General features: G+C 43.8%; 2 protein-coding genes across 2 annotated transcripts; both read right to left on the reverse strand.

Annotated features, from left to right (window-relative positions):
• Window positions 1-943: 943 nt before the first annotated feature.
• On the reverse strand, window positions 944-16,755 carry LOC119376176 (uncharacterized). Its single transcript, XM_049411368.1, is given in 12 exon segments — window positions 944-1,134; window positions 1,581-1,675; window positions 3,651-3,810; window positions 4,222-4,333; window positions 11,090-11,197; window positions 11,475-11,528; window positions 11,986-12,018; window positions 12,020-12,072; window positions 12,749-12,827; window positions 13,992-14,050; window positions 15,259-15,349; window positions 16,189-16,755. Coding segments are annotated over 12 exon segments (1,011 nt in total). The 5' UTR covers window positions 16,264-16,755; the 3' UTR covers window positions 944-1,042.
• Window positions 16,756-18,375: 1,620 nt separating this feature from the next.
• On the reverse strand, window positions 18,376-20,871 carry LOC125756123 (U6 snRNA-associated Sm-like protein LSm2). Its single transcript, XM_037646105.2, has 4 exons — window positions 20,752-20,871; window positions 20,497-20,564; window positions 20,330-20,420; window positions 18,376-18,667 (listed from the first exon to the last, which is right to left on the reverse strand). Exons 1-4 carry the CDS (start codon window positions 20,752-20,754, stop codon window positions 18,542-18,544), a joined length of 288 nt encoding a protein of 95 aa, XP_037502033.1. The 5' UTR covers window positions 20,755-20,871; the 3' UTR covers window positions 18,376-18,541.
• Window positions 20,872-22,810: the final 1,939 nt, after the last annotated feature.

Raw genomic sequence — 22,810 nt, forward strand, 5'->3', positions numbered from 1 at the left:
GCCAGAGGAGGGTCAACAAGCACGAAATGAGGCATGACGAGCCAAACTGTTCGTCGAAATCTCGCTTGACATTTCAGTCTTTAATGCATCGCCACTAAGGCTTGTGCCTTTAAGTCATCTTAGACCCTCGAAATTTTCTTATTATAATGAAGGACACTGGGTAGTCCCCAAACATTTGTTGCGCTCACTTCGTCAATGCCTAACAGGGCTATGATGCAAATGTATTTATAAAAGAAGTGATTTCCTTGCATCTGTTTTCTTTCATGCCTAGCGAAATGAGTTTGACATTAAGAAATTTTAACACAGCAATGCATGGCAGATGCAAGAAGAGAACTGCAGAACATTGGTATTGTGATGTACAACTTTGCTTGCCCAGAGCATTAATTTGCACAAATTTTTTACTGCTGGACTGTAACGTGTTGATTTACACTCAAACCTCATTATAACAGCCGCATCTGCCACGAAAATAGCTTCGTTATATCCGAAAATTCGTTATAAACGTTTATTTGTAACACTGCAGCTATGACTAGACTATTCTTCATTTACTTCGTTATAACCGATAATTCGTTATATCCGAGTTCGCTATAACGAGGTTTGAGTGTACATTAGTGTGATGGAGCATGGCTGCTAAAACATGTCAGAACACATAGATGCTTTCCTTCCTTTCCTTGGCCTTGATACAAAATTGAGCGGCTCCAGTGATTTTTTTTCCTCTTCTTGCATCAGTCCCCGTAAAATCCGACTTCCTTGGCAATCCTACAAGGCCAGTTAGTCCACACTGCGTTCTCCAACCAAACAACCTTGTGCACTAGCAAATAAGTTGTTACTTTAGACTAGCCTCACCCTTGTAGGCTATTCTGTGCAAGGAACAGAGGCACAGACTCCAGGATGCAGGATTCAAATGCTGGTGATATCAAATAGTAAATGGAAATGGAGGCATAGCTGTGAGAAGTTGATGAGTGGCAAGTCTTTTGCTTCTTTAATTTATGCACTCTTCATTGCATCAGCAACAAACGCCATGCTGCAGCTGCTGCTGGCAGGCTCAGCAGAGCTCACAGTACTCCGTCCAACCGTGGTTAGGTGGGCCAAGTGGAAGTACCCCCACTGAGCGGTCCTTGGATGCGGTGATCAAGTCTGCCAGACTCGGTCAAGGACACCAACTGATGGGTTGCTTTGTCTGATGTACCAGTGCAAAAAAGACACACGGCAAGACGTCCCTTGCTAGGTGGGCAGTGTAGCAGCGGTCAAACTCGCTCTACCTTGCTTAATTGCAACTGGAATCTACTGGAATCACACTGGCTACCTTGTTCACGGTTGTTGTTGGCATAACACCACCTCACGTGACCAGTCGTGTGCAGGTTTCATTCTAAATGATTTTTCTAAAAAAATTACTCATTATAGTTCCAGGAAGAACTGCTTGCAAATGATGCAGTGTTAAATTGGTCCCTCTGTAAAATGCTATTGTGCCTGCGCAACAGGAGTTAAGTGGAAACATCCAGTGGCATAGACTGAAAGCCTCGGCACTTGAGATGATGAAAACCCGAGCAGCAGACATATCCTAGCTGATCATCAAAGGATACAATCATCGTACAGCGACAGATCCATGTCTTGAATGTTCGCTTCGTGCCAGAGCACCTCGCCCAGGAACTTGTGCTGATCGGGGTAGCGCCGGTACCTGCACGCAGCACGAGCGAGAAGTGGTCACCATAGGTGCTGCCGTTTGCTAAACATATAAAACGAAGATAGGAACACTTGCTGTGGACACTATAAGTGGCTCACTCGAGATGAACACAATTGTTCCGTGGCAAAACAGCAGGCATCAACACTCAACCAAGCAAGCCAAATGCTGCTCACCGTTGGCAAGATGCTGAGCGCTTGTGTAGTTAGCACAGTTTAGCCATATGGCACAGTCTGGCACCACTGATTCTTTAGATTTTTACGTACACTGAAATCTAGAGAATTCATGTATGCAAGCTTCCCAAGGGCTAGCTGCTACTACATTTCAGCCTGCAAAGAATCCTAGGTTCAGATAGTGTATATCGGAAACTGTCTGGTATTAACCAAACAGCCCAAGAACCAAGTTATTTTTCGTTGTTTGTCTCATATTACAGCAACCCTTTTACATGGTTATTTCCTTTGTAATCACAAGAGTATATCTGTTAGTGTATTGCCCATGGTGACCAGCCTCGTGCCGTTTTTGCCCGTTTTATTTGTATACTAGTACAATCTATTGACCAAGGTAATTGAGTTTCTTTTTTCACAGCTTCAGTATCAAAAAATGCCCATGCTTGCTGGCCTTTCATGAACCATGCAATTATATTTCAAACACAATACTTTGCATGGAGACTATCCTGTATCTATGCTTCATGAAACTAGCTTTTTACACACCCCATAGCTTTGCCCCAGTTGACTTCGTTCACTTTTGGATGAGTGTCGTAGGTAACAGAGCAAGAAATATATTTTATTTTTCTCGCTTAATTTTTAGTTTGAGTATGGAGTCCTTGACTAACTACTATCTTCAGCCTTTTTTGCTTATGCGCTAGCATTTTGCCAAAAACACTACAGACAAGTGGCATGCACACCCATCTGTATGTGTTTTTAGTAACACGGTAGCGCATAAGCAAGTATGAAAAGCCATTGACTAGCCCCTTTCATAGAGCAGTCTCCAGCCAACACTGATTTATACGTATCAAGCATTGTTTGTTGTAGGCTTGTGCAAATAGTAAATTTTAGGTTCGAAGCAAATATTGATTTGGTCGAACAATTTCGAACTGAATTCGAAAAGTATATATAACATATTATAAAGAAAAATGAGCATATTTGTCATGACCCAACCCAACTAACCTGCACAATATTTTTTAAAAATTGAAACAAGGCATGCGCAAATGTCATTCTTTTTGGTTCAAAGGAAGTGGAAGCAACTTTGAATTTGACTTTTCGTAGAATGCAAATGATAACCAGTAAAATGTGGTTTGTTTTAAAATTTGGTATACTTAGAGCATATATTCCAGTATAACAAGCTTTTAAACTTAAAAAATGATGACTCGATGTGGGGGTAATATGTTCATTTAACCTTGAAGTGGGACTTTGCGGCAGTGCAGATTTTCCCTGGATAGGTGTGTTCATGGTACAGCACCCCTCCACTGCAGTGAAACCAGCTTTACAGGGGGTCACATGCAGTTTACATGTCTATTCGTTCATTTCGAATACTTTGAAATTTCCAATAACTCAAATTCGTTTCGAAGCAATTCGAATACTTCAATATTCGTTCGAATATTCGTAGTGCTCGAATATTCGCACATGCCTAGTTTGTTGGATTAGGGAAGGAGTCGCTTTCTTTTTAAAGCTATGTCAGAGGATCAATGCGAAATCTCTGGCTTCAGTGGCACCAGACTAGTAATCTAGCGGAAATATACCATGTGGCTCCTTTTCCAATCTGATGAAAACTGTCTGTACAAGTTCCACACAAAGACATAGATGGCTTAGGTTGAAGTCCACTTTCGGTGTTTTGCCTAGGGTCGCCCGGTTAATGCTGAAAAAAGGAAACCTGCCCCTCTACCAAGCCCTAGTTGCTTCAGCCATTACTTGGGTGTGCTCAAAACATCCAACACTTACAGTTTAAAAAATACACTGCTGAAATGCCTTCTCACCTCCTGACAATGCCGCCATTGCAAGCGGTGTATAGCAGGCCTCCGTTGGAGGTGTACCGCAGCTTCCACACGGAATTTTTGCCATGTTCGCACAGCCTCTCTTGGACTCCGATGTCTGGCACGTATCCCGATACTGTGTCGCCCCCTACGAGCAACACACCTGCACAACACAATCATTGCAGAAGGGTGAACGAAAGCACGTGCACTCGTAGCTACAGCAACACAGGCTGCATCTACATAAGTAAAATAAGTAGTTATCGAGATATGGTCAGGTAAATCAAACTAGTCGAGCAATATGAACACCACATTTAATAAAAATGCACACTGTGCAATACAGTAGTTATATTCCACATACAAACATGACAGATGTTTGCAGAAATATGGACAGGGGCATAGAGCATGGACTGCACACCATAATAATTTTTCTATGTTACCCTGTTGTCACTTCTCCCCATGAGATTAAACAAGTCACACCTAGATATGAAGCTGTTGAAAGTGAAAATACTGACATTACCTACAAGATAACCATAGCAGAACACGATCCAAAAAAGGGCAGCATTCAAGCACTCACTGCGGAAGCCATCTTCAGCTGCTGAGCCATAGGCCTCTGGAGTAGCTGCCACCGAGTTCGCACCGTGGCCCACTTCAAATCCGTGCAAGTACCGGCCGTCCAACGTGGTCACCTGGAACAGTGGACAACATCAATGTTCACCCATTCATGTGCATCAGAATGAGGATGCCGTTATTCACACCATCTGGCCACATGTGCAACTGCACAGCTAAAAGTTGTCAGCATCAGTTCAAAGGTAGTGTTCATGTCCCCCAATACAAAAGAAGGACCAGTGGGCCAACGTTTCATGTGTTTCTCTTTTTAAAGGCCAACTCCGGCGATTTTTTGGCCATGTCAAAGTAATGGTGCTTTTATGTTCCTGAGACGCTCCTGTTATGGGCATGATAGCAGAAATACTCGGCAAATTGGAGAATAATTTTAAATAAGCAAAAAAGCGCAACACCGAAACCGAAACCCAACCGAGTGTACTGTCTACGTATGACGTAGACGTTGTTACGAACGAACCGGAAGTCGTGCAAGGCATGCCGGTCACGCCGGCGCGGAGTATGAAAACTGTAACAGCCGGGACGACCAGCGAAGCGCCGGCCAAACCAACGCTGTCTGTCGCCTTGTGCACAGCAGACGTTCGCTGTAGCGGCTGAAGCGCCGAAGTTAGCAGTGCCCTCGGCTGCGTCACTTCCGCCACCTTCCCAATACTGACGTCACAGACGCAATGTTGCCAGTAATTGTTGGAAGCCAGGAGGGCGTTTGCAGACAATCTTTAAAATTCATTTGCAAACAATCTGCGCATGTCTCAAGCCTGTAATTTGGCATAAATGACGGAAACGTGCAAAGGAACGTACCCAGCGAATTTCATTGAGATCCATCGACCTCGAAAAATCGCCGGAGTTGGCCTTTAAGCATTTACAACAGCTGTACAAACCTTCAATGATGGATGAGTAACATGCAAGTGACGCTAATTAACGACAGAAAGAGACCATTCCACAGTCCATGTAGCTCATACATGCAGACTGGTGTGCCCAAAGTTTGTGTCCAACAGGTCTTGAACAGCAATTTTTGAAAGCCAAGCCAAATACCAATAAAATGCACAAAACAAAATACAAATCACGCAGCAATGATACCAATCAAATATGACCTAAAATAGTTTCAAATAGTTTTCTAAGCAAGTTCTGAGCATGATGCAAGCTTTTCTGGTGTTTGTACAATTATGCTACACTATAACCTCATTATAACAAAATCACATCTGAGACGAAAATAACTTTGTTATATACGAAAATTCATTATAAACATGCATTCACAACACTGTATCTAATGACAGGACTATTTTTCATTTACTTCTTTAAAACCAATAATTCGTTATATCCGCATTCGTTATATCAAGGTTTGAGTTTAGTTGAGATTGTACTTAAGGCTCATCAATTTGCAAATGAGTGGGGACATAATCCCCCTATTTCATTCATACCCACTTGTCAAATGGTTGTATGCATAGCTCGGCAAATGCACTCATGGGTCGACTCACACAGGCTCACTCAGACTCGGATCGAGCTGTGGGTCTGAGTCGGAGTGAGTCCGGTTGAGGAAAATTTTGGCGAGTCTGAGTCCGAGTGGTCCCTAAGCACAAAATATATTTCTTGAGTGAGTCTGAGTGAGCTCCACATTTTTTGCCGACCTATGGTTGTATGTCAGTGTGAACACATTGAAGATCTGTTTGATAATGTAAATAGCAGTTACCCCACCTGAAAACCTAGCTCACTAGCAAAAAGTCTACTTTTGCACCTGGCTGGGGCATTCGCATGCCCCAGGCAGGTGCTCTAATTACCTACCGTTGACAATAGCCCATTAGACGGCACAGCAGCATTTTTTTAAGAAGGTAAGAAAATGGTATAAATCAGCAGATAATGACAGCGTGAGAGTGAACCAGCTTCATCGGGCCTAACAACGCGAAAAACACAGACGAAGATGAGAGGTGGACACGGCACAGCGCTGACTTTCAACTGAATATTTATTGAAGAAAACAATATCATATACAGTACAGGAACATAACACCTTGTGACTAACCCAGCCTTGGCCATTCAACTAAAAAATACACTGCACACCTAAGCATTGTCAAATACATGCATAGAATGCGAAAAAATAATAAAAAATAAAAAAGGTGACCACTACCCAAAACCCGACAAGAGATAACGTAAGATACTCATCCACTACTAATATGGAAAGTTTGTTATCCAGTAAGGCAATGGATGGCTGGCTGACACAATGAGACCCGTTCTTATTTATAAAAATGCCTCCATAATCTCTCTTGATAGTTTGTCTGGGTGCCTGAAGAGCATGTTTGTTTTATCAAACAGCGGGTGGCACTCACAATCACGACAATGAATAGACAAATGCGAATGTGCAAAGCCTTTCGATGAACTGTGGCGTTCCCTCAGCCAAATATTCAAAAGCCGCCCGGTCTGACCTATGTACTGACAACCGCATGAAAAAGGAATTGAATACTACATGTTCCGGATGCAAGGAACAAACTTCAGAGCATGTTTCATACAGCATTGCTAATCTGTTCTACTCCCTTTTCTGTCTATCTACGCGCCTATTTAATAGGGAGTTTCAGCTTGAACGTATGCTTCTTTACGTTACCGTGTTACCGGATTACGTTTACCGCGTTACCGGAACTCGAGTTTTAGTAAAGTTTTTAGCTAAGCAAATGTAAATCTTCACGTACGTACGTAAACGTTTACGTTTGCACAAACCACTCAATGGTGATGATAACTGCATTTAAACTACATATAATTTAGATAGTATTGAATTACTGTTGCTTCAAAATCATAAAAGAGGTTTTTAGCGTTTGCAGTATCCTGGTATACTCAAAGGGGTGTGGCAATTCCGGGCTACCGGACGATGGTGTCGACATCTTGTGACGCTTCGTGCAACCATAATCATGGACGCGTTTGTTTTCGCCTAGTGATTTTGAGGGAAAAGAATTATTAAGAAGGCAACTCATTCGTAATTATGCCGCTGCAAGGCATTTACATTAGAAGTAGAATGACCGATGTTTCTCCAGTAACAATTTTGTGCTTGCCCCGCTAGATGGCGCCACCTATCCAGCCTGTCAGACGCCTTAGGCCTCTCACATTTAGGGATTCGGTATTCTAGCTCGCTCTAGTCTCCGTAATCCGGCTGAAACAAGGTGATCACAAGTGGCGCTCGCACTTTGGCTTATTTTGACTCGGCCGCTGGAGTCTCTGCAAAGCGGAGTAGCCATGAACAAAGGTGGATTTGCGAAATAGGGCCGTAAACGTAAAGCCTAACAGGCGAGTAGTTTACGTTCCGCAAGCCTCTGCGTTCCGTAAAGGTTCGCGCATGCGCAGAGTCCATTCGGTATCTCGTAACACGGTAATGCAAAGAAATATACATACAAGCTAAAAGTCCCTAATTCCTGGCAAATTTCCTTTGGCTTGGTTTACTTGAAAAACCAACGTTTATTCTAAACTTAGATGCGACTTTCTTTAATCTGTGAAAAGAAATGAACATATGGGTACAGAGAAAACAGCCATAATCTTCCTTATCGCTCATTTTTGAGGGCTGCCCCAGAAGCAACTTATCGCAGGTCATAGAAATAAGAGAATTAGGATAACCTGCTTCACGCAGCCTCGCCACCTGATTTTGAACGCTGTCAGGCATGCGATGGGGACAGCACTTGTTGAGGGCGGCCCTTACAGCGGAGGTTGCGATACCTTGTTTAATCAATCCGGAGTGCCCTGACCTGAAGTCAAGAAGACTTCTTTGACCTCGGTAGATAAGACCAACAAACATGATCTGCTTTGAAGGAGAGCCTAAGGTCTAGGAACTGCAACTCTTCCTTCTCTAAAACTTCAAAAGTAAACCTAACACCTTGTCCCTGTTCCTCAAACACGTTCACAACGTTGACAATGGACCTCGGGAAGTTAAGCATGCCGATAAAAACCAAATAGTGGAAAATGTGCGAAATAAGTCACCCAGGTTACTTTTAATTTTACGATCAGCGGAACTTAGAGAGATGTTGCTCAATGCAGGCGCTACGCAGGAACCTATGCAAACTCCAGCCCTTTGGATAACTGTCTTTCCTTGCCACTCAACGAACGTGTACTTCAAGTAAAATTCCAGAAGCTCTAGGAAGCCAGCGACCGGAATATGGCAGTTATCGACGAAGCCTAACTCACTCCTTTGCCCCTAGATGCAGTCCTTGACGAACTTCAATAGCTGTGCATGCGGCAAAGAATAATATAGATCTTCTGTGCCTATACTAAAGCCCAAGCAGCCCCCAGGGTTATTTTGCTCTAAAAATTATACTACTTGTTTACAGCGCTGGAGACAATGAACTTTCCAGGCATTAAATGGGTGCATAGACAGAAAAGGGAGTAGAACAGATCAGTAATGCTGTATGAAACATGCTCTGAAGTTTGTTCCTTGCATCCAGAACATTGTGTATTTAATTCCTTTTTCATCCGGTTGTCAGTACACAGGTCATACTGGGCGGTATTTGAATATTCGGTTGAGGGAACACCACAGTTCACTGAAAGTCTCTGCGCATTCGCATTTGTCTATGCATTGCAGTGTTGCAGAGTTGCCACTCCAGAATCGGAATGACTCCGGAATCATTCCACATTTTCGCGACCCCGGAATGGAATGGGGACAACGCTTGGAGGAATGGAATGGGAATGGAATTAAGCGCCTTTTGCATGGAACGGGAATGGGAATGGAATTAGGTCTTTTTCCAAAAATAGAGCACGTTTTCGTCCTATGCACTGTTTTTCAAACTTCAACCATTAGTAAGTCAGAGCCTCGAATTTAATAATAAAGCAGTATTTTCAAAATGGCTTGGCTGATTACAAAGCACCGTACATTTATAAGCAACGCGCCTACCACAATTCTGTCCTTATATAGACCGTGTTGCTCCGAAGTTTGTCTCTATTCTTCGCGTAACCGCGGCTCTGTGCCGTTGGCATCCGTCGTGCGGAACTACGGCGGCGGTATACCCTTTTGCAATACTGTGCCCCTGTCTAGGCGCTCCAGACGCATGGCAAAACTGCTTAGTCTTCTTGAGCACTACTTTTGTCAGCATAAAAATACGCAATGTCGTCATTTTAGCATTCACGCATCTAAGCTTAAACAATATTAACACCATTCGTTCAAACTTGCTGACCATGCAAACGCTATAGGTAGCGGGAGAACTGCCGCTATGGGAATTAGTGGGGTGGTCGTACTGCAGCAGATATGTCACCAAGGTACTATCACTTGACCTTGGTAACGTGTTTTGCGTACTTTTCCAGTTCTTAATGCATCTGATGACATCAGCTTTATGTTCATTCTTAACTCGATAAAACTATCAAGGTGCCTTTCCTACAATGAGGAATTACAGGAATGGAATTGAAAGGAATGGAACTGTGGTAAGTTATAATTCCCCGGAATGGAATTGGAATGGAATGGAGGCGCCCATTCCGCAACACTGATGCATTGTCACGATTGTGAGTGGCACCCGCTGTTTCATAAAACAAACGTGCTCGTCAGGCACCCAGACAAACTATGAAGAGATTATGGAGGCATTCTTTATAAATAAGAACGGGTTTCAATGTGTCTGCCAGTCATCCATTGCCTTACTGTATAACGAACTTTCCATATTAGGTAGTGGATGAGGATCTTATGTTACCTCGTGCCGGGTTTTGGGTCGTGGTTACGTTTTCTTTTTTTTTTCCCACTTTTTTCTCATTCTATATGTGTACTTAAGAATGCTTAGGTGCATAGTGTATTCTTTAGTCGAATGGCCAAGGCCGGGTTAGTCACGAGGTGTTCTGTTCCGTTTTCTTCAATAAAAATTCAGTTGAAAGTCAGTGCTGTGTCGTGTCCACTTCTCATCTTCGTCTGTGTTTTTCGCGCTGTTAGCCACGATGAATCTGCACCAACTCGCCCAGTATTCCATCCGGCTGAACCAGCTAATTCAACTGCATGCGGTGACAGACAGCCCACAATGTTCCAATATTGATATCTTGCTTGTATTGGCATGGTGAGGGGAATGGTTTCGGGGGTCCAAAGACCCCCTTCTTCCCGCCCCCTTCATATTTTTATACTTTGTATGTACACAAACATATATAAAGGGTGGATCGAATCATGGTCAGTGATGCCTCTGTCTTAGAACATGCGTGCTTCTCACTTTCTTTCCTGAAGCATGGCTCACTTAACAAGGAGGGTGTGTGGCCTTTTGTTAAAAATTGCAACCGCTTTCACATCATACAGCTGCTTCATACTTTGCAGACACGATCACCATGAGGCAAAGCAAAACATGATCAACTTGTACAGTGGACAAACGAAATGCTGTATTATTACTTTACTAAGGGAACACACCGCTTCTTTAAAGAATGTGGCTACCATGAAAGAGAAATTGACAACCACCCATTTTTAGTACGAAGCCATAAAGAAATCCATACGGATTTCTCAGAAAGAAAGCTTCTCAGTTGCCGAAAAATTCGTTCTGGTCCGGGGATCGAACCCGGGATTAACGCCTTTCTGGGGCCTTGTGACTTTGTACGAAAAATGGGTGGTTGTCAATTTCCCATCCTTAACCCTTTCGCCACATGGCAGAATTCCACAGAACTGATTAGCAATGTGGCTACCACTAATCTCACCATGTTAGGGAAATAGCCAACTATGTTTTGTATATGTTTGGGTGTAACGATAAATAAATCATTCAGTTGCGAGTGAGCGCTTGTTGTGTGTTACTCTTTCTTCGTCCTAGCTTTTATTGTGGGCTGTTTAAATCAAAATGAACTTGTTTGTTTGCAGTGCCAGTACCTGGTCAAGGGCTCAGAAATAAAAAGCGACAGTGTGAGCAGCTCACCTTGCAGACACCATCAGCAGAGAGTGACAGCACCGTGCTCTGGTGACTACGCACAAACGGCCAGCTACTGTGCAAGAACAGCAGGTCCCGGATTGCATTGTCGTGCAGCTGAAAACCAAGCAGTAGTCATCTACGATTATTAGGCACACTTAGTCTTCTAGTGGAGTAAGGAAACCCAATGCATTCCTTGTATAGCTCCCTCGTCCTCCATATCTTCATCATTTATGGTGTCTGTCCCTTATCTGGACTGTCACAATATTATGATACTAGATCACGTTTTAATATTAATAATGTGAATGTCATTGTGAGGGCATCTATATTTTTACCTATTTGTCTTCACACAATAAGATCACATAGAAAAGCAAAAGAATATCAGAGGACTTACATCATACACAAAGTCAAGTGGCAGTGGCATTCGAAGGTCAAAAAGAGTCAGCCCCTGCACAGAAAAAAAGCAAACGAAAAAAGAAATGACAGGCACGGCATTATTAACATTAGCTTTTTGAATCTGCTTGTAGTGACTTGCCAAACTGTTAGACAATATTTATAGTCTGTCAGCGCTCTAAAAATCTTCTATTCCTCATCCACTCTTCTGGTCAAATCTTGTATTTTTTATCGTCCGACCTAAAGAAACTGTGAAACAATAGTTAGGTCACCACCTATCCTGTATAAAATTCACGTATCATACAATGAAGGAGGTACAAAAATGAAGCAAATTCAGATCCAGAGATGCAGTTCGCATGCCCCGTGCCACTCTATGTTTGGCTGTGAATTTAGAAAAGCAATTAGCTATACAGAACAAACTGAATCAACAACAAGGCATTTTCGCACAGCGAGCTGCACGGTTTGCAAATGTTTCTCCACTGGAGTGACAGTGACGTGGATCTCGTGTGCACCTTTCCATTGGCTGAGCTGCAGACAGCCATGTTTTGGGCAGATGGGGTCAGCGGCCAGGCTTGCTCTGTCCTTAGTGTCGTAGGCACCTGCGAGGGGACAGACTGCGCATCAGCTGTGGTCATCTGTCTCACCTAATAATGTGCTGTAGAGGGTCAAGTGGTTGTACGATATGTTGCAACATTACGCTGCGAGCAATACTTTTGACAAACACATAAAAAACTAAGACGTACACACAGAAGTCCAGCTGTGAGTCTACACCTGCTGCCATTACAACCCCGTGTCGAGGGTGTTGCTTGCAGCACAGAGCTCCATCACATCTCACCTATTTATTGGCGCTGAGCCGTGCTCCCAATTAGGGTTGCAGAAGTTGCGCCTTTTCCTTTCCTCAACCTCTCCTCCTCTCACCTATTTATTCACTTGAACAATAAACTATAAGATATAACAAATATATACACATAGTGTATATACTAAAGGTGTTTGTGTTGGCTGCAACACTGTTATTCGAGTTTTGACTGTGTATGAAACCTTCAATGACCCAACCAAAACATGCTACTTATGGGATATGAACACTACTTCCTTCTATTTACACTTCTCCAAGCCTGGCACCTATAACATTACAAGCAGGTCACTGCAGTTCAGTGCAGTGGTGGATATTATTCGAAAGAGGCCTGTAAAGCACTGCTTGCAAAAGGGGGAAAAAATAAAGAAAGAAAAACAAACACCAATGCCACTCAAATGCCAGTTTTCATTAAGCATACTCACAGTTGTCGTAGGTCATAACTTGCTCCCCACGTTCCACATCTATCACAGCCAACCTCCTGGCTGTGGTCGCTGCAAGAATCTGTATGGAAAAAAACTCGTAAGCACTGGCGTAAATCACAAGGAGGTCATGGGGGTCCTGACCCCCTTTGTGTTCAGGCTGGGGGGGACACCCCTTGCATTGTCCCCCTTTGAGATTATCTTTCAAATGCTATATAACTAAATTGCTTGAGAGTTAAGTATAGCGCAATCAACTTTTTTTTTTGTCTGTTTATTTTGTAGTGTGTGTAGGCCTGTGTTTAATACAATTCAGCTGTGTGAGACTACTGAAATCGCAACTGCCGCTTGACTGCTTTCGGAGAAGACTGAATAGAACAATGCAATTACACAAGCTGGGACCCATGCTCATTTTTTTTTAATTTTATTTCAAAGCATGAGTTTTATTTTTATATAAATAAAAATAAAAAATAAAATGGCTGCCATGCAAGATGTGTGTCCGCCCTAGTGATTAACCTGGATTTACACCACTGCTCGTAAGCAAATTTCTTGAAAAGTATGTTCCTATTTTATTCACATTCTCAGGTCAGGTGATCCTACTATATGTAGGCCTCCAAGAAAAACAGCCAGTGCAGCTCATGCAGATCAGCTAGCTGATCATTATTCAAAGCCCACTATGCCATCGACTAACAGCAGCCAACTAAGGCATGTCTTGGGATGGAGTGAAGATTCAATGAAGTTGGGGCATGACAAAACAAGTATTTTCCAGGAAAGGTGTGGAAGAGAGCTCTACAATGGTTTTCGTGCAGCAAAAGCCATTGGCACACGGTGCCTTTAGAAACAACTCATGAATCAAAAGAACTTATAGAGACAGTCAAGGTGGTTTGTATAAGAAAGCTTTTAGAATGCCAGTCTTCAAGAAAGCATCATTAAAGAAAGACAAGTGTGCTCATGCTCTTGTAGCCTGTGCTGCTTCCGACTAATACTAGCACAGAAAACAAATGAACTGCCAAGTTTATTACCATGCTAAGACTTAGATTAGTCTTGGCCAACTACTTAATAACCCCAATTCAAGAAGAGAAAACTCCAGAGCAGTGATCTATCCATTCATATCCACTTAGACTATCTATCATTTTATATTTGCGACATTTTTACCTTTGAAACTCTTCTACAAGGATGCAGTCAATGCAAAATAACACGTTAAAATCCAACATGCAAGTTAGTGTTCATAAAATCAACTTGCACTTACACGTGAGCCGTCACTGGTGAAACGAACTGCATTGATGTTGCGCGTCATTCCCATGGATGCTATCTGCACGTGACACAAATGCAAGTTGCAATAAGCACATGCTCTAACACCTTAATTTTAGTTCACATCACAGAAGATACCATGGCCTCGCTAGGATATGCTTTAAGTTGTAACCTTAACTATGTAGGAAAGGAGATGGTTTTCAAGGGCTCGTTTTTCTTTGTTAGAAACAATATTAATGAGAACTAATAGACAATAATGCCAAGGAAAGTAGAGGGGATGTTATTTGTAGTAAGTAAGATATAGATGTGAAGAAAGTAAAGTGGACGAAAAGATAACTTGCCACCGGCAGGGACCGAACCTGTGACCTTTAAATACCGATGCTCTACCACTGAGCTACGGTGGCAGTCATTCTCCCGTCCACTTTATGTGGTATATATGTGCATATGGTATATATGGGGTATATATGTGCATAACCTTAACTATGTGCATAGGCGTGCACACAGGGGGGGGGGGGGGCGGCCGCCCCCTCTAATCAGCTAAAGGGGGGGGGGCAAAATCTGCCCCATACACTGACTTAGAAGGGTGGGGGGCGCTGCGATGAACCTTTGCCCCCCCCCCTGATGGGGAACCCTGCGCACGCCTATGACTATGTGTTACGCAAGATTAAATTCCGACGTTGATTAATCATTCAGCACGACAGCTTCGGATGTTAATCTTCCATACACAAGCATTTTCTCCTCATTTATGAAGGCATTTTAGGTAGGCTTGAAATTATCATTGAATGGCCAAGTGAGTCACGGACTACAATAAATAAGATAATAGACACTGTCAAACAAACAGATATTGGTTTAAAATGATGTGCACCAAGAGAAACCACACAGCACCATTGAATAAGGAGCACAGTAACGACCACTCCCACACTGAAAATTAGTTTATTTACCTAGAGGACACTATCAAATGACTAATAATAACTTAAATGAACATGGCATGTAGCAGAACATAGCATATCTCAGTTAAATAAGATAACTTCCTGACATTTTAAGACAACTTACTACAATATCTATTTCACAAGAAAACAGATTACCAACTAGCTCAGCAAACCATCCATCTGAGATAACTTCCACTCTGCACTAGAAATAAATATTTAAAAAAAAACTATGATAGAGCCGTGATGTGGATAAGTAACTGGGGCTGATTTGAGGCTGAAGTTAGATAAAGTAAAGAGATTGGTGCAAAAGAATAAACAGCTGTCAATGATTGATACTTGCCTGATAACACATAAGCAGCTCCATATGCTGTGCTGTGTACAGATTGACTTTTCCATCATAGGCACCCGAACAGAACAAGTACCTGTCCTGTGTAAGCAGCAGGAAATACATAATTAATTAAGTCATAGCACATAACAGCTGCAGATGAAGGGTCGTCTAAGCTGAATTAACGTAACACTTCCATGACTCCTGCAGTAAACATGTACTTCAATATCAAAATGATTTGTTTGCTTACTATTATTATTTCACAGCCATCAGCCGAGTAGCAAGCTCCCTAGCGAAAGCTAAAAAGACACGACACATATAAACCAAAATGAGTAATGGCTTAGTTTGGCAGAATACCACAGCGCGAGCAAATTATTGATTGCATCTCTTATTGCTGCCTCTAGATTGCAGCTTATTTCTAAGGAAATTGGAATATTTGATTAGCGGCGAAGTTGCAAAGCCGTCCGCAGCATTTTTCATGCGATCTTGCCTTGTTTTGCCTTGCAAGCTCGTTTAAGCCAACGAGCAAAAAAAAAAAAAGTGAGAGTGGGAGGGGGAGGGGGGATCATGCTAACAGGTGGTCGAGAAAACGGTACTACATCGCAACAGATTTTCCCCTCATATTTTACACCAGCATAGGTGCGTCTGCAAGGGCGTGACATTTACCTTATGAAGGCAAAACATATCTTTACAGACTGTCATCAATCAACATTGCGAGCGTATGAAGAAACAAAAACATATCAAGTCACTTATCAGTGCTTCTCAATTGCGCGAGCGCGCGGTGGACGCATCGTGACACAAGCATAGCATTGTAAATCAACTCGGCGCTGGCGCGTTGTTGGATACGCATCGCCGTGAACGGTACGTGTCAGTTCCTCGAACAGCTGACCCAGCAGTCGAGGCGTGTTTACAGGAGGAAGACTGAGTTAAGGACTACTTACCCGCGGGCTGAACGATACTCCGCGTACGCTACCTTGGTGGTACCGCAGAAAAACGGGGGAACCCTCCTTTTGCATTGCTGTTCGCCGTGTTTGCGTAGGGGCCCGAGGCCCTTACGTGATGGGACACAACAGCAGCTGACGAATGCCTGCACGCTCTGTAACAGTCATCTCGGTTCGACCCGAAGGGCACGCATTTTTGTTGCACGCAGTCCCAACCAGTCCAGCGCAGAGTCGTGGACTCGGCTGCACAGACGCTAGAGCAGCGGAGTAAACGCCTGCGCCATACGGGTTTCATTGCGCCAGCGTCCATCAAGGACTCGCAACCACCGCGTCGAAGGCATCCTCCTCGGCTGCTTGGCGATGCACTATGCGCTCGGAGACGCAGCGGTCAGACACCTCAGATGGCACGTTTCGCGTGGCACGCTGTTCACCACATGGCGACGAGTCGAAAGTGATCGAGCGTCTTTGATCTGCGCAAAATGCACGGCTGTTGCTTGCTCTTCCTGCGACACAAATCACACACAGCAGCAGACATAACGAAGCGAAGCGCAAAGCGCGGTGTTAATGGCAATGGGGCTGGCCAGTGGTATCCGAAACCGAAACACTAGTTTAAACGATCACGTGTGTCAGGCAGCAACGGTACTGCATGCCACTTCGATCAACGTCGTAATATTACTGATAAAACACTAAAATATCTAGATCAAGAAAGGGAGTCCTTTTTGAGCTTCAAAATTTAGCACTGAGCTTTCGAGCGCGATCTGGTGTCCCGCTTGCGTGTCAAGGTGTAAAAGTATTTGAAGGTGTTACCGTGTTACGTTGTTTTCATTATGGCCGGAGAAAATAGAGATCAAGCTTTTCCTCTCAAATTTCGCCACAAAACGTTGGAGCCGTTAGTGCCAGTTGACACTGCACGGAGGCGTTGATTTTCCATTTGCCCGGAAGTACAGAGGGGTCAAGTAGGACCTGACGTTGTTGCGATCAAAAGTCTGAAGTTCCTGCAACATTCATTCCAGCATTACAAGTATTGAACAGAAGGGGCCAAGCCCCCCCTCCACCGGGTGGTGGTTGGGGATAGTGGAGATCAGTGGTTGGGGAGGCCTGACGCCTCTGGTGCACGGTGCTACATCTGCAACGTCACGAAGCAAAACCTACTCTCTCTATTTCAGGAAATTTTCGAAAGTTCCTGTGTTGTGTTTTTTACTCTGTTAAAGCCAGGCTTGAACCTTTCTTCTCCGTGTTCGCAGCAAAGCTAAGCGGGTATGTGCCATGGATATTGGGCAAGCTCCACTGCTCACCTGCGGTCCACTAAAAATGAAGAAACTGTCAACAACTAGCCTAGCAGATGTGCCAAGCAGCTCCTACCATAGCATAGTGATGTATAGTATAGTATAGCAAGGGGGGTGGGAAAGGGAAATGAGGAGGAGGGTAAAGCATATCATAGCCTCGTCCAAGGGTGTGGGGAATGGAAGTGAGGGTGAGATGAAAGCATAGCATATCCATATATAGTATTGCACAGCAAGGGGCGGCAAAGGGAAGTGATGGTGAGGAGGAAGGGTAAAGCATAGTTTAGTGGAGGAGAGGGTGAGCGGAGATGAGCAGCGGCACTGGTGGTAGGGCGGAGTTGGGCATGGGAGAAGGCAATGTGCAGTCACGCAGGTGGTGTGATGTTAGTGGTGACGCCCTAACTTTGCATTACCTTGCACTCCATGGCTGAGGCTTCCTCTAGCTCCGCTGTCCTTCGTTCTTTACAATGTTATGTCAGTTAAAGCCACGTACAATTTTTTGTTTGCCAAAATATGGCTGGCCTATTTAGTCCAGTCAGATGTATACATCTATGTATACAGCGGCATCACCATTATAAAGTTGGCACGTGGGAACCATTTCTAATCTTTTAAGTTTGAAATTTTTTACAAGCATGTATGTCGCAGTTAACTGCATGCAGGTTTGGCCTTCCGTATACCAAACACGTTTCTTGAATAAAAGATTCAGTTGATAGTCAGGGCTGTGTCCGGTCATATGACTGCCTTAGCTTTTTTTCTTGTTCTTGTTGTGCTGCAACATAATAAACTAGCACCAACTAGCCCAGTTCACTGTACTCCTATAAAGCTTTGTTTAGGGCCCCCCCCCCCCTCTATTCGAGAAAACCCATTTCAAGAATCAGCAACTCTGATTTCCTTGTAGAACGTGAGCTCCATGCATCAGGTTTACTTTATTGATTTCCTATTTACAAGATGCCTAAGCAGATAACAAAACCAACTATCCACACATCATAGTGACAACACATGAAGACTTCAAATGACGAAAACAAGGAGATGAAGGTAACACTGCTTGTTCCATATGTCTGTGCATCTACTCATGGCTTGCTTTGCGAGGCCTCTTTCCTAGCAGCATCTTGGAGCAATTGTGTGTCCACTTCATCTGCTGGCAGCTGAACATAACGCACAACGGAACCTCTTATGAAGCAGTTCTTGACAGAGAGCTGGAATAACAAAATGAGCCATTTTAGCATACACCTTTGTTGGTAACGTGAGTACACAAGCTGTCAAATTTGGCTACAAGGAAGGAAGCACTTCGCTGTTTCCTATCTATGCAAAGTCACTGGTAATCACACTGCAATAGACAAGCATACTATAGTCGGCCACAACTTAAGAAGGCAGGAGAGGGCCCGCCAAGATAACTGAAGCACGGCACCCAACTGCCTCGGCGATCGAAGAAGCAGTCCCACTCACCAAGAGACAAAAGTGATCCCCGCCACCAGAGGGCGCATGTTGTAACTGGGAACAGGCGCGGGAACGAGTGCGGGAAGAAGAGGAGGCACGTTGGATCCACAACATGTCGGAGAAGTCGACGCTAGCGGTGTACCGGTGTCACAAGAACAGTATTGGCATGGTACACTTGTACGACAACTCTCTTGGCAGCAAGCTACTATTTGAGGCGAGAGCTGGTGCACTCCGCACACTTGTACGCCTTAAGGCTATTAGCAAGGATGTTAGTGATGTGCGGTGTCGTGTGTGCGGTCTACAGGACGAAACTATCGAACATGTGGTACTGCGGTGTGAGGGCATTGGCCCAGCGATGACGGATGGTGCCTCTCTGGAAACTGCTCTGGGCTTCGAACAGGCCGGCGGAGATGACCATAGTGTGGACAGAGCCGCGGTCGCAGCGACAAAGGGCCGCCTCGAATGCTGGCGAGCGGCTGTTGCGGCGAGACATTCTTGACTGCTGCCTAGTCAGAGCGGCTCCTGTTTCTTCTCCCCCCCCCCCTTTTTTTCTTTTTTCTTTTTTTTCCTACCATTTTACTGAAAAAACAGGTAATAAGTAGAGCTTCATGTTTGGCTAAGGCGTGGATTCCACGTCCACCCGTTGCGAAGGGTTGGCCACAAAGTCATCATCATCATCATCAACAACAACGCCAGACAGAAAAGACTGTATGCGACAGCGCTTTGCTCTCATGAAGCAGACGTGCCCTAAAGTGGCCACTGCACTTGGCTGCACCTGTTCAGCAGCTCCTCCATTATCGGAATGCCTGTGATCATTCCTTGTTATGCTCCCTCACAACTTTCCTTTCCAACTTTAGTCGTCATTTTCAATAAAATGTTGAATTCCTACAATTAAAGTCGTTCCTTGGGGCTCCTGCATGCGCAGTTCCAGCCACCTTATTTAATGAACGCGCAACAAGAGGTAGGCAGAGGAACCACAGTGATAGCGATTAGAGTAACTGCTAACTCACACAAGGGTTCTGTTACATCACTGTAATTCAGGAGGTTCCTTGAGGTCAAACTCTCCTGACAGATTCTAGAAATGTGTATAGAGCTCTTGCAAGACCTTTCGGTAAAATGCTCAAGAGATAAACATCATCATCACTGGTGTTATTATTATCTGCTGTTCAACTCAAAGTGCCTGCTTCTCCCCCTTCACATAGTGTGCGCTGCTGTGATTTGTTCCTCGCGATCTCGCAAGCGCGAAAAACATACAAGACGCATTACAGCACTCCTAGCACATGCGGCAGATTCGCCCTGAAACCATACTTGGCTGGTCACACAAAATCAGCGTAAGCTTTGAAATGCAGCAGCCAACAAGTTCGAATAAACTGTGCAGTCGTATTTCGCGCCATAATTCACGGAGATCAAATATTACTCACCATGTGAGGATATTTGTCCTGCTCAGTGACACTGATGTCTGTTAGCTTTATGTTGAGATACTGGTCCACTGAGTGTAGAGTTCCGCACATACTAGTCAAAAAAGAAAAAAAGATTAATTCAATATAAAGCATTCCAAAGGCGCATCGCAGCTTGACAGACTCCTCACCTCAAGTCGTTTTTCAACTCAACAACGACATCCTTGCCGACCAAGGACTTGAAAAACGAGTAGAACAGCTGTAAAAGCCATTACATAAATATAAACACCAGTTTGAATTTGTTCATACCGTTCATACACCAAAACGTTTTGTCAACGCAAACGAGAAGTAGTAAGCAGGCATAAATGTTCACTTTCTCGTGCGCTAGTGTGTCGCATCTCTAAGCCGACAGGACAGCGAATAAGATACATGAGTAAGCTTCTCACCATGTTCGCAAACACGCAGCAAGAAGGTTTTCTTGAAAGCACAAGTCAATTTCCCGTGCGTGACAAGCGTGCAAGCGTTGTAAAGGAAGAGAGGGCAGAGATGGTACCATGGTACGCAAGAGTTTCTAGTGTCGTGAGCGGCCGGTGCCTGGCGCCACCGGCGCTACCAGAGAGCGAAGAGCCCGCACGGCCTCCGCGATTAACTCAACTAAATTGATAGATTACGTACACTGTTGAATTTGGAGCACGCGCTCAGTCTTCCTTTGAGCGGAAGACTCTATTTGCCAAAAATGTTAATCTAGGAAAGTGCAGATACACTGTAGTGCAGATGAAGGTGCCGAGAACGTGATTGCGCTGTGACAGGCGGACATGTCTGCCCGGCAACGGTTGCTTTTCTTGATACTGTTCACACAGCTTACTCTGCGTCTTTGTTGTAAGATAATCACCGGGTGATTGAAACTAAGGCACACACACGAGCGTCCTTTTGCATTCCTCTCATACGTGCTTGGAAGAACCAGCAGCAACACACCCTAAGACTAACCTACAACATTTTCTTTTTCCGTAATTTTTCTCCCAGAAACTTATTTGTTGTTCAAGTTCATATTGAATATTTCCCTTCTAAAAAGCAAGTTCTCGCTGTTGGAAAAAATTTGAAGCACATACTAATTAACTCAAATTATCATAATGAAATTTATTGTTAATTGCTCAAGGGAAATGTAGCTAACCTGCTGGTAATCAACAAGATCGAAGAAAAGAGAAGAACTATAGAAATTTTCAGCATTCTGACAATGGTTTCGTCGTTCTGACAACATTAATGATTCTAACAAGAAAACCCTTTTCGTGTCGACGGACCAACAACACACGTTGAAACCAAGGGCGTAGCCAGGGGGATTGGGGGGTTCAAACATGGTTCAACCCCCCCCCCCCCCCCCCGAGATTTTTCAGTTTTGCTTGCGTATATATACACGCGCACATACAAACGCACGCACGAACATACATAAAGTATGGTTGAACCCCCCCGAAAAAAATTTCTGGCTACGCCCCTGGAAGGCGAGGAACATCAGCGCAGCTGGCTGAAGTGATACACAAACTAGCCCACAAACGAGCGTGTCTCGTTCAAAATGTTCATGGGGAGATATTATCTCAAGTGGACGAGTGTAGCTCATTCAAAACGGTGAAGGGGTTAACCTATGCTGTATTCCGAATGCTGGCAAATGTGTCACATTGGATACAGTATTGTAACTCATTCCTGTGAGCCTTTGTGTCTGACTGTAGTGCTTTTCCTGAAACGAAAGTGTTTTTGTTGATAATCAAAAAGTGAAACTTGCACAGAAAGCAGCCTATGTCCATCCTGCAGGCTACAATGCAAGCTGCCCACTTTTTTGAAGCATATATCGAACTCCACCAGATGACAACATTGGTGTGCAGCACAAAGGGTCACCCTACAAAGGGCTTAGTCACAGACATTGCAAGATTAATAAAATGTTCACAATGGCAGCCTTTGGTTCCCTTTCAATTAAAGATTGCTTTTGTTGCCTGTCAGTAACCTCTTGTTATATAAGCATGAAAATGCAGTGAACCATTTATGATCTGCTCAATAAGTGTCACCAGTCATACATGCTCATAATTTGTAGGCGTGTCCTAATATACCCAAGTTGAATTGAATAATCAGTAATTATCACTATTTTCTCAATAGCTCTTGAATTGTTGAAATTTGAAATATTGCTTATGTTTGGGAGTGCATTTTCATATGCTGTTATAAATGCTAGCAGCTGGTTGGACTGTGCTTTAGGGTCTCTTCCAGATTGCTCCAGTGGTGAACGTATTTACCATCGTCGCTAAAGATCCTTCTTATATGTCTCGCCTGTCTGACAAATATTTCTTGCTTGCAGTGTCGCAGGTGATGACTACAGTAATCGAGGTATTGTTGTCTATCTGTTGGTTTTCTGTAGAGTGTCGTCTTTATTTTTCTCTTTAAATTGATACTGTTGTGTTGAGGTAGATAATTTCAGTGGAACAATGGCGCATGGTAAATTTAATACTAGGGTAAGAGTTGTTA

The sequence above is a fragment of the Rhipicephalus sanguineus genome, unplaced genomic scaffold (assembly GCF_013339695.2).
Source record: "Rhipicephalus sanguineus isolate Rsan-2018 unplaced genomic scaffold, BIME_Rsan_1.4 Seq1108, whole genome shotgun sequence".
NCBI lineage: Eukaryota > Metazoa > Arthropoda > Arachnida > Ixodida > Ixodidae > Rhipicephalus > Rhipicephalus sanguineus.